This window comes from Corvus brachyrhynchos, unplaced genomic scaffold (assembly GCF_000691975.1).
Source record: "Corvus brachyrhynchos isolate BGI_N302 unplaced genomic scaffold, ASM69197v1 scaffold62, whole genome shotgun sequence".
NCBI classification, from domain to species: domain Eukaryota; kingdom Metazoa; phylum Chordata; class Aves; order Passeriformes; family Corvidae; genus Corvus; species Corvus brachyrhynchos.
Genome location: NW_008236629.1, coordinates 4,027,077 through 4,041,913, shown reverse-complemented (window position 1 = coordinate 4,041,913; position 14,837 = coordinate 4,027,077). Strand labels below are relative to the sequence as shown.

General features: G+C 41.9%; 1 protein-coding gene across 14 annotated transcripts in view; it reads left to right on the top strand.

The window, feature by feature from the left end:
* The window catches only part of BRSK2 (BR serine/threonine kinase 2), a 311,982-nt gene that overhangs the window by 260,628 nt on the left and 36,517 nt on the right, over positions 1-14,837 (top strand). For 8 of the 14 annotated variants that reach the window (XM_017726637.1, XM_017726635.1, XM_017726634.1 and 5 more), the window contains exons 12-15: positions 533-683; positions 4,505-4,570; positions 8,568-8,591; positions 14,354-14,414. In XM_017726637.1, the coding sequence (XP_017582126.1) occupies positions 533-683; positions 4,505-4,570; positions 8,568-8,591; positions 14,354-14,414 (302 nt within the window). The remainder of the gene's footprint in view (positions 1-532; positions 684-4,504; positions 4,571-8,567; positions 8,592-14,353; positions 14,415-14,837) is intronic. The other 6 variants (XM_017726636.1, XM_008644287.2, XM_017726640.1 and 3 more) reach the window with 2 other exon arrangements.

Below are 14,837 nucleotides of genomic sequence, written 5' to 3'. Positions count from 1 at the left end.
AAAAACCTTAAATCTAATCTTAAAGATGCAAAAAAAGGGTACGTTTTCAGAGCAGAATGCAATTCTGAGTTTAGAGTGTACTCATGTCCCTATGTCACATTTAATCTGGCTGGCAGGGACATGGAAGGCAAGCTCTAGCAACCTGAGTACATAGACAGGATCCCTAGATGGCTTATGCTCTGCCTAACAGCTTGTGCTATAGCCCATGCTGTCATCTTGTATCATCTTGCTGTTACTGTTATCGGCTTTGTAAGCTAATTTCTGCAAGCTGTGGTATAGTTGTACCTTTATTTTACAGTGCTCATAATATCTTCAGGGCAGTGGCAGGGCTCCTTCTCTCTCTGTAGGTGGATTGCATGTTTTAATGCTTGCAAATTTGGAGGAAGGGAGAGACTGCAAATGTTCACCTCCATCATGAAGAGATATGTCTTTGTAGGGGAGGTGTGAGAGTGAAATTGCTGAGAGGATTTAACTAACCTGTGTGAGGTGAGTCATGACTAAATTCAGCTGACAGCATTTTCTTTCCGTACAGATCCCCCCAGGAAGCGTGTGGACTCCCCAATGCTGAACAGGCATGGGAAGCGGCGGCCAGAGAGGAAGTCGATGGAGGTTCTCAGTGTGACGGATGGCGGATCCCCAGTTCCTGCTCGCAGAGCTATTGAAATGGCACAACATGGACAGAGGTGGGTCTCTGCTTCACCCTGCCTTCACGAGCCCTGCCTGCCTGGGTCTGCTCCCCCCTTTTGTGTTACACATACAAAGGAGCTGCGGAGCTTTTCTGTTCATACCAGCACTCATTACAGCTTCCAATCACATTTGCAACATGATCTGGCAGCCAGCAATGCTTGTGCACACAGGACCAGAAGTCCTGCCAGAGGCTTAAGGGTTCTGTTCGCTTGCAGCTATTCCTCAGGAAGTCACCATGTCCTCTGGGCAAGAGTCATCTCACCTCTTTTTAATTGTTGAGGACATGGGCATGCAGTCTAAGCTTCTGATACAGGCTAGCTGGGCAATGGGGACACTGGAGGGCTTTGGGAGGTCTCAGATACATGCGTCCTGTCAACAGGATAAATCACCCTCTGCTTGTTCTTCTCTGTCTCCAGAGCCTACAACAGGAATCTAGGTGACTATCTTGGATTAGGTTCCTAGCTTTTGGGCACCTGAAGTTAAATGAACACCATGCTCCATGTCATCAAAACAACTTGAATCTGAAAAGGACTGTCCAGGCATCTGTAGATGCCTTCAAAATGTGCTGTCAGAGCCAGCATGCATCTGACCCACATAAATCACCACATGCTTGTAAAGTGATGGAATATGTATAATTTGCCTCTTTTCCATCAAAGAAAGTGTCAGTCTTGTGGAGAAACAGCAGAGGAAAATGGTGTCTCCTCAAGGCAAGTTCTGGGAGAGTAAGTGAACTGTGGAAATTCACTTATGTGAACCACGAAGTTGCTTCCTCAGTCCCTATGACTAGCCTAAAGGAAGCACATACATTTGGTTTCACACTTGCATTAATCAATCAGTATAAAAGAACACTTCCCATATATGAATGATGATGATGATGATGCTGTAACTTCTGTTTCAGCTTTGGCATGAATTTTTATTTGTTCAGCTCTTAAGATCTGTTACAATAAGCCTGCTGTGCCCAGAAGCTCCCTTTGCTGACTGAGAACTGGGTGAAGAACATGAAATAATTTCATAGATATTCCAGAGGCCCTAGAATTGCTGGAAACTTGTCCTGGCAATTGTTACAGTTCTATCTGCAGTGAAGAAAGAGTGGTGATTTCCAGAATCTGCTAGGACTTACTTCAGACTGGATATGTGGCCTTGAGACTGCCATAAACACTTCTTATCACAGTGTAGGTTGGAAACCTGTCTCGAATATGTGATTTCCTTTGGTGTGAGGTGTGGATGAAGGAAGTGTTCAGGACAGGGTGTGCTCAGTGCTCCTCACAGGCCTCAAAGGAGGAAAGATGAGCACAACACTTGACTCCTTGTTCTGCCTGCAGTGCTTACTCTGCTGCCTGGGAGATGCAGGGGACATGAGGCTCCCAGAGCCAGGTGGAGGCAAATCACTTTCCCCCGCCCCAAAGGCTCCTTTACAGGGAGCGTCCAACTGGATGGAACAAACAGGAGGCATTAAATTGATCATAGCATTTTCTGAGAGCTGAAACCTTTTCTTCCGGCTCTGAACTTTGACTTTGGATTCAGAAGCCTGAAGAGGCAAAGCTGTGCCTTGCTATCCAAAGTCTTTCTTTTGCTTTTAAATGTTTCACTCGATTCTGCACATGAGGGAACAGTTGAAGTCGAAAGGGCTGGGATGAGTTCAGAGCAGACATACATCCAGGCTGCAGATCAGTAAAGAAGGGCTTTGGCTTAAGGAGGAAGCAAAACCTGCAGGCACAAAAGAGATATGGGGCAATGCATACCACAAGTCAGGAATGGACATAAAAGTGTGGTTAAGGGTGGAGAAAGGGATGTAATAACACCATGATTGATGATGATGGGCATGGTAGTGCTTGTTTTCGAAGGGGTTAAAGGGACAATGTTATTTTACTCCACGTGTGAGCTTCCATAATTCATCCCATCCGCATCCAGAGATGACAACGGCACATTTTGTGTTGCTGGCAGCAGAGTCATTTATAACATGAACTGGCTTCATTAACGAACCCCACTGCATGGGGAGTGTCTGGGGACGATGCATTGCTGATGGGGCACCATCTGTCAGAACAATCAGTAACAAAGTGACAAGTGCCTTCCACCAAGAATGGGGATTTTTAATGGCTAGTTGCATATTATATTCCATGAAATGACCCACTGACAGCGGATTTTACAGCAGTAGGGTTTAGATCCCCAAGGCAAATGCTTTTTTAAGAATTACTTTTTTTTTTTTTTTGGTCTCAAGAGACAACTATTGAGTGCTTTTATCCTACAATACTAGGAAGATGGACCATGGAATCAGGTCTCCTGTTCAGATACAGGTGACTTGTGTAAACATCTGGAGACACGGCGCCATTGCTTCTTTCTTGACCTGGCAAAGATACACTTCTAACCAGTGGACAAAACACTCCCAAGTGTATTGTGATTTATTCCTACTGTCCTCTTTCCCAGTAGTAAACAGATGTTTGCTTGCATAAAGAGAATTTATGTTACAACCTCTGGTTTACGTGTCTGTATCATGAGCTGTGCTTTTGGTAACCATGTGGGGGCCCTACAAGTGTCTGGTCTTGGCTTGTTTAGGGCATATCTTTCCACTGAAATTTAAAACTTGGCAGCCTCCAGCCCTACAGGCTGAGAAAGTATTAAGTGAAAAACACAGTCCTTCAGTGACTTGGTTTTGAATAATGGGCAAGGGGAACTCAGCAAAAAAGCTGCTTGTGGAGCTTACAGGCTCCTTGAAATTCTTGTGCCAACCTCTCCAAGTATTCTCCAACTGATCTTTGTAAATGGCAAAGTTGGTATGCACAAACTCTAGCCCCTCTAAGACTGGTGACTAAGTTTAGTTAATTCTTGGGCTTCCCTGCTAGTTGTCAACTAAACAGGTTCATAATTACATCTTAATTATTTCTGCTGTGCTGGTATCCCCACCTCTCAGACTATCTGGTATTTCATTGAAATGTCAAAAGAAAAGAAGTAGGTTCTGAGCTTAGTTTAACATCAGCTAATTTGTCCCTTGTGCTAAAATCACACAGACTAGGAAGAATTCCATGGGAGCTAGAATCCGGAGGGGATATGCCAGAAATTTTCAGCAGCTTTGCTGTGAGAGTCCAAAAACCATTCTAAAATGGGCTTCATTAACTATTCATTTTCTTCTAGTTTTTGAAGTGGAGAGCTTGCATGAGAGATCAGCTACCATTAGGAAGCAGTGTTCTGTGAAACAGTGAAGCATATTACCAGTGAAATATATTACAGAGAGTTGCCCTTTTAGCAAAGTACAGGGAATTTCACTTCTAAGCTGCAGGGATTCAGACCCAAGATGAAAAAGAAGGGCATTTCTCTATACACTGAGTATAGGGAAGAGAGTTGGGAGTTAAGTGGTAATGGACCCTACAAATTAGAATACAAAATGGGTTACTGTTCCTCTAAGAGGCTCTATGGTCTGATTTTAACCTTTTCCAAGAGTGTGCTTAGTGTTGAGGTCTGCTGGAAAAGTTGTGAGTAACGAATGCTTTGCAATTAATGCCTTCAGGCATGTTCTGTTTTCCCTGGACAGTGTGACAAAGTAGATGGTACCTGGGTTTTAAATTGGATAAAGGAGAGCAGAGTTTACAAGTATGCATGGGGGAACTCATTTTAGACCTCAGAAGTCAGGGGAAGATGATGAACCTGAGCACTGTGTAGGCGTGAGCCATGACTGTAAAATAAAAGAAAGGTTTTTTCAGAGCATTGCTTAAAAAGGGGAGGATGGGTTGGGGGGCTGGGTGTCCAGCTTTGCTACAGGTGACTCTCTTTTATAAAAATGTCCACACTAGTAACTGTGTTTTCTCGCTTTGTTCTGCCATAGTAAAACAATGTTCAGTAAAAGCCTGGATATCTCTGAAGCCAATCCCAAATTCAACAAAGAAGAAAGGTATAAACACTGACAATATGTTCCTCTCCTCTACCTCACTGCTGAGACCTTAAAGATGCAGTACTTACCTTCTCTGTGTGGGGACAGAGCTGTTCTCTCTTTTCTCTTTAGAGAGAAGCAAAGAGGGTGGGGTGTTTACAGCTCCACACTATGTATGTTTTTGTACAGTACCATTCATTTGAGGCTATCCCCAATGCAGCCTGGGACTGTACCAATGATTTCCCCACTAAATTTTCGTCCTAGTGTTATTTCTGGTTCAGTTCTGCCATGAGTAGAAGTTCTGTCCAGGGTAGAAGATGTATTTGGTAAGACTTCTTTGGGAAGGATTGGAATATAAAACACTAGGAAAGCCCAGAATGTTCCACTCCCAGTATTGGAAACAGCAACACAATTGAGTCAGTGACAACAGTGGTAGGAAACTTTGGAAATTCAGTCTGATAGACAAAATATTAAGGACCTCTGGTAAGAGACAAACTCTTTAAGACTACCCAGAGGACACAAGAGGAAAATGTGATTGAAAACAGGATTTTTGGAGGATTATTCTAATCTAGCAGTTCAAGTGACAGATGCTGAGGAACAACAAAAAGGTTAACTCCCAACTGTCAACAGAGGCACAATGGAAGACAGGCAGGCCAGCACATTTACGGAGTTTAAGTGGACTTATGTGGGTCCATGAACATAAAAAAAAAGTTTAGACTTTTGGGAAGGCTTTTAGTGCACACGTTGTTTCTAAAATTTTGGTCTCAGAGGAAGAGAATTTTTCTCTGTGTTGAAAACTGGCATCCCAAAGGATAACTCTTCATCAAAATGTAATCCTTATATATTTTGGACAAACACTTAGCTTACCTGAAGGTTACGGGTGTGGCATATGATTCAAAAAGGGAGAAGCAGTGGCTTCCTTAAAGGAACCAGTGGACTTGACAAACTGTTATTATTTCCATTTCCCCTTTTCATAGAAATCTTTTATATGAAGATAAATGTGGCCTTTAAGTCTCAGGAGATTTTCAGGATGTGTGAGGGACTGTTTGGGCCTTTTGCGGTCTGAGACAGTCTTTTGTGGTCAGTGTTTCAAGTCCTGAACCTGCCACAGTGAGGAACATCGTGCATCTGCAGGAGAGATTGTGCCTCATGTGGTGTGTAAAGCACCCTTTTTAAGATGCCAAAATACCAACAAGCATTGGATTGGACCTGAACTGTTAGCATCCTTGTAGTTCCACAACCATGAAGAAGTTGTGGTTATACAGCCTTTAGTGGCTGCGCTTTCCTGGACTGCTAGCATAGACATGGAAATTCCTGTTCCTTTCTCTGATACTCCCTATATGTAAGTTCTGCTCTTGAACATGTGGCACTTCTTGCATTAAAAGTTAGCCTGAAGTAACTCCAAAGGTGAGCTTTTCTCAGTAATTAGAAATCAGGTCCAATAAGAGAGATGCAGAAATTTTATCTGTGACAGGAGAGGAGTCTTTCAGTGGATGTTCCAAGCACCATTCCTTGTCCTTCTGTCCTTCTCTGGCAGCTGCTACAGCTGTGTTAGGAGCAGAAGAAATGACACTTCAGTATCTTCCGTGGGAATTTCTTAAATCCACGTAGGCATTTTGTGTTTCCTCTCAAAGGTGGTATTTTTCAGACAATAGGAGGAGAAGGTTAGAGCACTGCATGAAGATCACCCATGGTCCTGCTCATTCAAGGACCAGGCTGAATTTTTGAGGATCACATTCACTGTGATCTTACCTCCCTCCCACTTCTAAGAGCTCGAATGAAAGACCTCAGTGGTGGGAATGTGAGAGAACCTGGATTCTAGATCTGTGCACAACCACATGAAAGGAAGGGATAGGCAGCAAAGAAAACCCCAGCAAAATGGGGTCACATAATCAGGGTGGCCATTAAATTTTTGGCCAGTGTTTAATTGTCCAATTTTATGATACCTTTTTTAAAGGAATACTGCATCTTTAAGGGTCCCTTCCCTCTAGATGCACATGGTTGTCTTAGTAGCTGAGGCCACTGTCCCTTTCTCTTTTTCTTTTTCTTTTCCTTTTCTTTTTCTTTTTCTTTCCGACTTTCTTTCACCCCCTCTTTCAGTGCTTCTCTTCTTCTGTATCTGGGTTGCTGCAGCTCCGTAGTTCACTTGCTTCAGTATTACAGGGAATGCACATGTCTGCGCTTCTGGGTCTATTGTGTCCTGGGATTGTTAATTTTTTTTTTAAACCTCATTTCCCCTTTTCTTTACCCTGTTGTCAATTTGCTCTCCATTCTCTTTGTTAACCTCTTCAGTGCCTTCCCTGTTGGGAAAATGACTTGAAAGAAACATTATTGAACCATCTTGCACCCATTCTATTTACATTTTACTATTCTGCATGTGTGAATATGGGTGTATTTTCTGTATAAATATACACACAGGTTCCAGTATATACAATGGGTGTCAATTTGCTCTTCTCAGTTACATCACTGTAGATAGACTGGTACAGGTACAATTGAGGACAGCGTTTGTTCCTAAATATATACATGTATTTGTATATATATGAATTAGATCTTACCCAAATTTGCACTCCAGGCTGAAATATAAATGGAGTGTCACTCAAACACATGAAAAAGAACTTACTGTAATGCTTCTTTCCACTTCTCTATCAATGCGTAGCACTACAGCTTTTTCATCCTATTCTGACTACGTTTTCATTTTAACTGTTCTCAAAACTGCCTTGGTGGCCCAGCCCAGCACTTGCAATGTTGATGTAACTGGAGGCATGGCTAGTTGCACTGAGCAGTAAACTGTGAAATCTACTGGGCATATATTAAATTTGGCATTTCTGTCTTGTGGAGAATGGATTTTTCTCGCCCAGCCAGAGGTAGCTCTGGCAGCTTGGGAGCCTTGTGTTGAAAATGGAGGGAATGAGAGAGAGAAAATGACAGAGAGAAAAAAAAGCGTTGCATCCAACTTGAAAATAATTTGGCTTAATAACACCAAACTGTTTTTTTATGTCTAATCTAATCTTTGTTAATGTGAAAAAGTGGTGACACTTTCCTGAGTTTGCTTACCTGCACCTTTGAAAACTTAATAACCTGACTATTCTATTTCCATTTTGAATGCTTTGGTTAGTACATAAAAATTAAGAATACTGAAGTTTTCAATTGTCACTAGCCTTCAAAGTCAACGTGCCAGAGATTCAGTCTGCTTTTAGACCTGCTTTTTCAGACTCTGTTCAGCACAGCATTGATTTATTCTCCATTCACATTTGAAAGATTTCCTTTGCAACCTACAAGACCTAGAGACTGAATTTATTTTAAATGAAAAATGAGATCCTGGAGCACAAGATGGCATCCACAGAGATAAGTGCTGGGTTGCTGAGCTGGTACGTTCTAGCTGATCTGAATTCCTGACTATAAGACCATCATGACTAATAAGGTAGTATCAAAGCAGATTCACAGCTTGAGCTACAATCTTGTACCCTGGGCTCCCAAGCTGGCTCAGAAATGCATGCTTTAATAACCAATACGTTTCACAGTTCATTCGTGGCAAAAAAAAAGTACTTCTTACCAGGCCAGCTTGGGGGACAGAGGGACACTGCACTGAACAAACTGGGGACAAAAAGAACTATTTCCTTGATAACAGTGTGATATAACTGTGCCTTATGTAAGAGGCAGAAAAGAAGTGCAGCATGAAGTATGAACCCCATTGCTCTGCTGACTGCTTTAATTGGGATTTGGCTGGGAATTTTTTTTTTTTTGCAGCCTTAGTATGTGCCTCTCCAGATTCCCTAGTGCCAGAGTTGGATGTGTCTGCAATATGTGAGTGGGACAAAAGTTGTTGTCTGGTAAATGAAACTGTCCCCCTAGTGTTCCTGGTCTCTGGAAAGACTTAGGTACCGGTGGCAATGATTATGACCGTTCAGTTCTCCGAACAGTATTTCACTCTGCTTTTCCTACTCTTCTCTCCACCTGCCTCCACACCCCTCTCTCTTTCTTTCTCTCTCTCCCTCTCTCTTCATTTTCCCTTTCCGAGGATGGCGAGTGCTGATCCATTGGGGTAAGCTCTAGTTTTGGATTATTCCTGTTGTGGGACCTGTTGTGACTTTGTAGAGAAACTTTTCATTTCCAATTTCCAAATACAATACAGGCTGATACACTTCAGTGACTGAGGCTTTACAGCAGGGAGAGAGAGAGAGAGATGTGGGAAGAAGCATTTTTGGTGCTTTTGTGTGTGTTTGTGTGCTTTTATGTTGGATTCACACTCCATATAATTTACTTTTGGGTTCTTTTTTTGTTCTCTTATTTGTCCCTCTATTTCAATGTCTGTGGGCACAGAAAACTATCCTCCTACACTGTGCAGATACCAGGACACCTTCTGAGAATGAAACCCATTCTCTGTTTAGCACTTTCGTATCTGTTTGGTATTTTCCAGTTAATTTGGATCCTAATTTATCTGGTTTCCTTCTTTTCCTTTTTCTTTTTTTTTTTTTTTTTAATGAAACTGAATCCCATCCGTGTTATTAAAAAAATGCTGGGTATTCCCTCTCTTTTTAGAATGTTTTCTTAAGAGGTGAACAGATGGCCCTAGAGACAGATATATCTTCAAAGCTCTTTATTTTCAATAAAGGCAGTATGGGTACAACTAAGAATGCAATCACGGTTCAAATTAAAGTTCCATTTATAAATACTTAAGAGAAGGAGAATATTATATTAATAAATGATTTGATAAAATCATTGTAATAGATCATTACAGTCTACAGTAAAAACTTCTTGAGAGGGACACACACATATTGAGAAAGCTAATTAGCACCAGTAGCATTTACTTCCCATGTTTGTAGCATGCTTTAATATCTATTAATTCTTTCTAAACCATTCGTAATTGGAACTTTAGTATAATTGGCCAATTAAGGAGGGTGGTGCTGTTCAACATCACCCACTGTATAGGCTGAAAGGGAGAAAAGGTGTGTTACCAACACCTGCCCTCCTTCCTCTGCACTCTCTGTAAGGCTTCATCTTGCAAGTGGTTATTACCATGGGCAGACCTTCTGACTCAAACATAAGTACTCCCAGTAAGAGCTGTCACAGTGTTATTTGCACGGTTGGGACTGTAAGACAGTGGCACACCCAAGGTATTCTATATATATTCCCTGAATCAGGGTGTGAGGAAGCACAGTTTGTACCTTTCAGACACCCAAAAGTAAGAGTGATGAAGTTTAACACAGCCTGACTGCTCACCTATTGCATGTTAATTCAGGTCGTTGTCAGGGGTCTCATACCCTGAAGTTTCAGTTTAAATTTTTTTGGCTTTTAGTGAGCAAGGAAAGAGGAGTATCAAATTCCACCCAATTTATGCTTGAAGCAAATAAGAGGTTGGATGGATATTTTCTGGAATGACTTTCAAAACTACTACTACAATTCAAAATTTCTAAGGCATTTCACCCAGGGACACAAGTCACTGCACGCTGCATGCATGCTGCAGGCTCCCCTTCTTGGAAGCATGGCTCCAGCTTGACCAGCTAAGAGGCTGTATTCAGCATCCTGGTAAAACTGCGCTATGAAAGCAAGTTCTGCTGGGACTGCAACAAGTTACCAAACTCGCCTTTGATTGTATGAAAAAGTTCTAGGAGATGGTTATTCAAAGAAGAAACAAATGCCAATTCTGATCTAAATGTTAAATTCATGCTGTGAAGCCTTTATGTTCTACTGGTGTGTCCTAGCAGGGGCACTGTTTAAAAAAGCACTTGGGAACAGATCTGAGAGAAGGGCGGTGGAGAGACACTCTGTACATGTGCTACATGTGTAGTATGGTTACCAGGCCTGCTGCGCTTCCCTGTCTCGTGTTTCTCTCCATCTGCACCTCAGCAGTGTCAGGCTTTAGCCCTTCACCTCTCAGGAAATTCTGCATTCTCTGAAACCAGCTGGAAGCTGGTTTCAAGCCCCTCAGTTTCACCAGTAAGGGAACACTGGTGTGACATGAATTGGGCCTGTCATGGCTTCCTCTTGACAGCAGCTGGCTAAAATGAGTAAAAAATTGCTTTAAAATGAAGGACCTATTAACTGTGGTACGTTGAATTATCAACTAGATTGAATAAGGTATAAAATCATCACAGCTACAAAGTACAGCCCACACACGCACATTTCGTTTCAGTCCTTTGCCTCTCTCTTTCATAGCTCAGCTGTCTCCAGATTATTGTCAGTCTGTGGAATGGGAGGAGTAGCCTCCAATGATCTCAGTGTCCACCTTATGTTTAGAGTGCTCTCTGCATCTTCCCCCTCCTAAACCTTGGGTCTACCTCCCTTATGTTTTGGGGTTTTTTAATTCCTCCCTCCTGGCTTGTCGAAATGATTGTCGCTTTGTAAGGGACTAAACAGTCTCTTCTTGGGTCTCTAAATCTGGCAGTTGTGTTTGAGGGAATGCTCTTTATCTGAGCAACTGCACTGACTTTGCTGCTTATATTTTCAACAACCTTTTGATGATTTCCATTTAGTGCACAAGCATACAAAACAATGTGCAGAACACAGAGCAAAATGAGTCACACACCGTGTTCACAGTTTCCTAGATTGTTGCATTTAGTATTAAGTTATTGGAATAATTATAGATTTAATGCTTCCAGTAACATTTAATGCCTGTAAAGACTCTTAGGAGGTTACTCACTAATAGATACTTCCCACTAAATAAATTTAGTTCATAGCCATGGAGATGATGCCGTATTTTTCTCCTCTTTCCACACATAAGAGTCTGCCATGCTAATGTGCTGCCTGTAGGGCCTCAAACTTTCATTTTCTGGTGAAAGGGCTAAAAATTTAAATTCCTGTTCTTTCATTACAGCATTTCAGCATAATGCAATGTTTTCATTCCTTTCTTTTGGCCCTGTCCCAGTTCTGTCCACCTGACTCTGAGATACAGGAGCAGTGCATGTGGTTGGTTTTTTTACAAACTGAGTTATAGCATTGCTCAGCTGAGATGATCTTGATGAGAGGGACAAACCTGTCATTTTTGCTTGTTAGCATTTTTGTACTGGAGTACGGAATCTCATGGTAGGTCACGGTACTGAGATTTTATAGCCAGCTTGAGAATCATATCCCATCTGTAAAGGTAAATTATGGGAGTTTTGTTAAATTGAAGAAGATGCAAGGAAAATCTCCTCAGTCTTGGTGTCATATCCCATACCACCACTTTCTGGTAAAGGAGGAAGAGTTTTGAAAATATACAGCTCTCTTTTCACCCTGACACTTAAATTGAACTCAGGCTTCTTTAAACTCTTTCCACTGCTCCTATATACAATTTCCAGTGTGGACAAACTGAAGCTTGCTATAGGGCCTACTTTACTTCTTACATGTTTTGCATGTGAATCAGCAGCAGAAATAAATCTTGTTCAATAGCAATCATGTGGATACTGAATGCATTTCCAGGAGGATTTCATACTAACTCTCTCTTATGTCCCCTGCCTCAGGCTCCTAGGCTGGATGAAAGCACAGTACACAACAACTATTTTTCAAATATTGCTTCCAATAAAGAACTGGGAGTTGGGAGGTGGGGACTGCCATATTCTGCCCTCCATGTGTGTGATCATTTTTGTAAAAAAATAAGAGGCAGTGGGGTTGGGAAGGGAGATTCAGGACTATTGGAAACACCTGATTGCAAAAAGGAAATAGCAAAGTGGAACTTTTAATGAAGTATCCTGGAATTCAGGTGAGTGTCAGAGAGGACTTTCCCACCACAATTAAGAGTTGATGGGAACATCTCCTTTAACTCTAAGATGGTGTTTAACTGCATCTCTGGGCACCTGAATGCCTTCCACATTTGTCCAAGATAATCTATAGATTCCTCTTGTAATTCGTGGTTTGGAAGAAGCTTTTCTTGATGATTCATGCAGGGAACATTTTAACTGAAAGGCCTTCCCATCTGCACGACACATCTGTGGTGCAGTCAGCTACTTCACTTATAGGAAAGGCACATACAGTAGTCTTTCAAAAGTGGAGCAGACAGTTCTTCCCTTAAAATTATTTTGCATAAACCTTTATGAGTGCCCCAGATCTTGATGGTACAAATTTAGGCTTAATCTAGTGTGAAAGAATGCCAAGAGTGAGCCTCTAGTTTTTACTGCTGCACTATGATGGGCAGATTGCAGCAGGGTACAAGAAAGAAACCTAAGCATAGAATGAGTGCCCCAGATTTTCATGGTGCCAGTTGAGATTTAATCTGGCCAAAAAAGCATGCTGTGAGTGGGCTTCTGGTTTGGACAAAGAAAACCATCAGGGCAGAGGATACAAGTAGAGAAAACAGAACCTGCCATTGTGTTCAGTTGTAGCTTACTTTTTCCTTGGAAATAAGTCCTCTTTTGCAGTTTGCTTACTTTTAAGGAATTCTTCTTCTCAAATTTATTTATTAATATGTCTGGGAGACCCATTTTAGAAACCATTCTTTCTGTTTTATTCTACAACAGCAGAAGAGAGTAAACTGACACAGTTTATGGTCTAAATTTGTTTTATATTCTTACGTATAAGCTGACATCAAGTATCTGACCCATATCAATTTTTAATATATATGTGTGTACACACAGGTAGACACATTAAAACACATACACCCAGGCACTCTCTTTTCTACAGGAATTTCACCTTTTCATGTTTGTTACCTGAAGGCAAGTAATTACTTTCATGGCTCTTATTATAGGTAGGTTATCATAGGTAGGAAACATTGGTAGGTTTGCTATACTGACATATTGCTGCATGGTGGTTCTTGAGCAAATAGGTTCTTAGCCAAATCCTCTCCTGTGAGATGTTTCAGTCTTTAAGACAACTTTCTTTCTGTTTAAAAAGAATAGAAAGCAGCTGCCCCTGGGGCTCACTGATACACAGTCACACATAAGGTGTGGGGTTTTTTTCTGTGGGGCAGCCCTCCTCCTAGAAACTACTTCTGCTGAAATGTTTGTGCAGTCTGGCCTGTCTGCTCTTCCACCATGTTTAGCATAGCACATTTGCACATTTTATTGTCTGCAGCTGACGTTTTTCATTGGTGACCTTTGCTGGAGAACATGAGACCTTTAACAGTATAGGTGACCTTGTCAGCAGATAGGACAGTTCACTCTCCCTCGACTGGCCTCTTTCTGAGGGCACCTGAGCTGTTATTTTGATATTAGTAAAGTCATCAACAAAAGCAGAACTCATTATCCCTAGAGAAGACCTGGCTAGTTTAATGCAGCAGCAAGAAGTCTCACTGAAGAGCAAAGATGGGAAATCCATCAGTGAGAAGCTGGAAAGGGCTAAGCCAATGCGATCTTTGATTTCAGTGGGAAGTCATCACAAAGGAAATGATTGTGTGCTTGAGTCAAGGAGACTTGGGGTTTTAATTATTATCTGGAAGAACCCCCTGCCTTTCTGTCTTGTACACATGATGCTTTTCCATGTTGCTTGTGACAGAGAAAGTCTCATTTTGTAACCACCAGCACTGTGCAAAACAGAAATCTCAGCACAAGTATGAATGTCTTCACCATCCTTTTGAATTCAGCTGTTCAACTTGCACAGAGCAGACCTAGTAGCTTCCACGTGCTTGATAACCAAAAAGAAAGTAGCAACTGCCTTAATCAAAAGAGATTATAGTATTCTCCCAGAGCAACAGCATCTCTTTGATTTGTGGGGGGGAGACAACTGAAAAACATGGCAATAGTGAAAGGAAAGAAAAGGAAAGAGTTATGTCCTTTTCCAGTGACAGCCTCCCTCCTCCTTCTCACTTCATGCCTATGCCTGTGGTGGCTGGTGTTCAGGGTTATTACTTGTCTGAGTTTTCTGAGGGATGTTTTCCTTGTTGTGTCTATTCAGGTCTCGGTCAATCAGCGGAGCATCGTCTGGGCTCTCCACCAGTCCTCTCAGCAGTCCAAGGGTAAGTGGTGCTGCTTCAAGATCTGTTGGTCTAATCCACTCACACATGCTTGATGCTTTTCGACATCTGTTGCTCCAGAGCTGTGGCTCTTAGCTGGGATGTTTTGCTTTTCCTTGGCAGCTTGTAAATTTTAACGGGCGGTGAGGGAAATGTTACTGACAAATGCAAGCGGAGAATTTTTCCTACATGTTCCCTGCACTGTTAGCAGGGGTCTCATTGTGCCCCTTCCCTTTTTCAGTCCCATAAGCACACAGAATAACATTGCTATGACAAAACACTCTATATCCAGCTGAGGTCTGCATACAGCCGGGTTTCAGACCAAATGATCAGGAGCCATTTCACAGCTGCCTTCAATTAGGTCACAGTAGAGCACCAAACCACGCTGGTTATCTTCTGTTTGCCTCAGAACAGCTCGTATTAGGA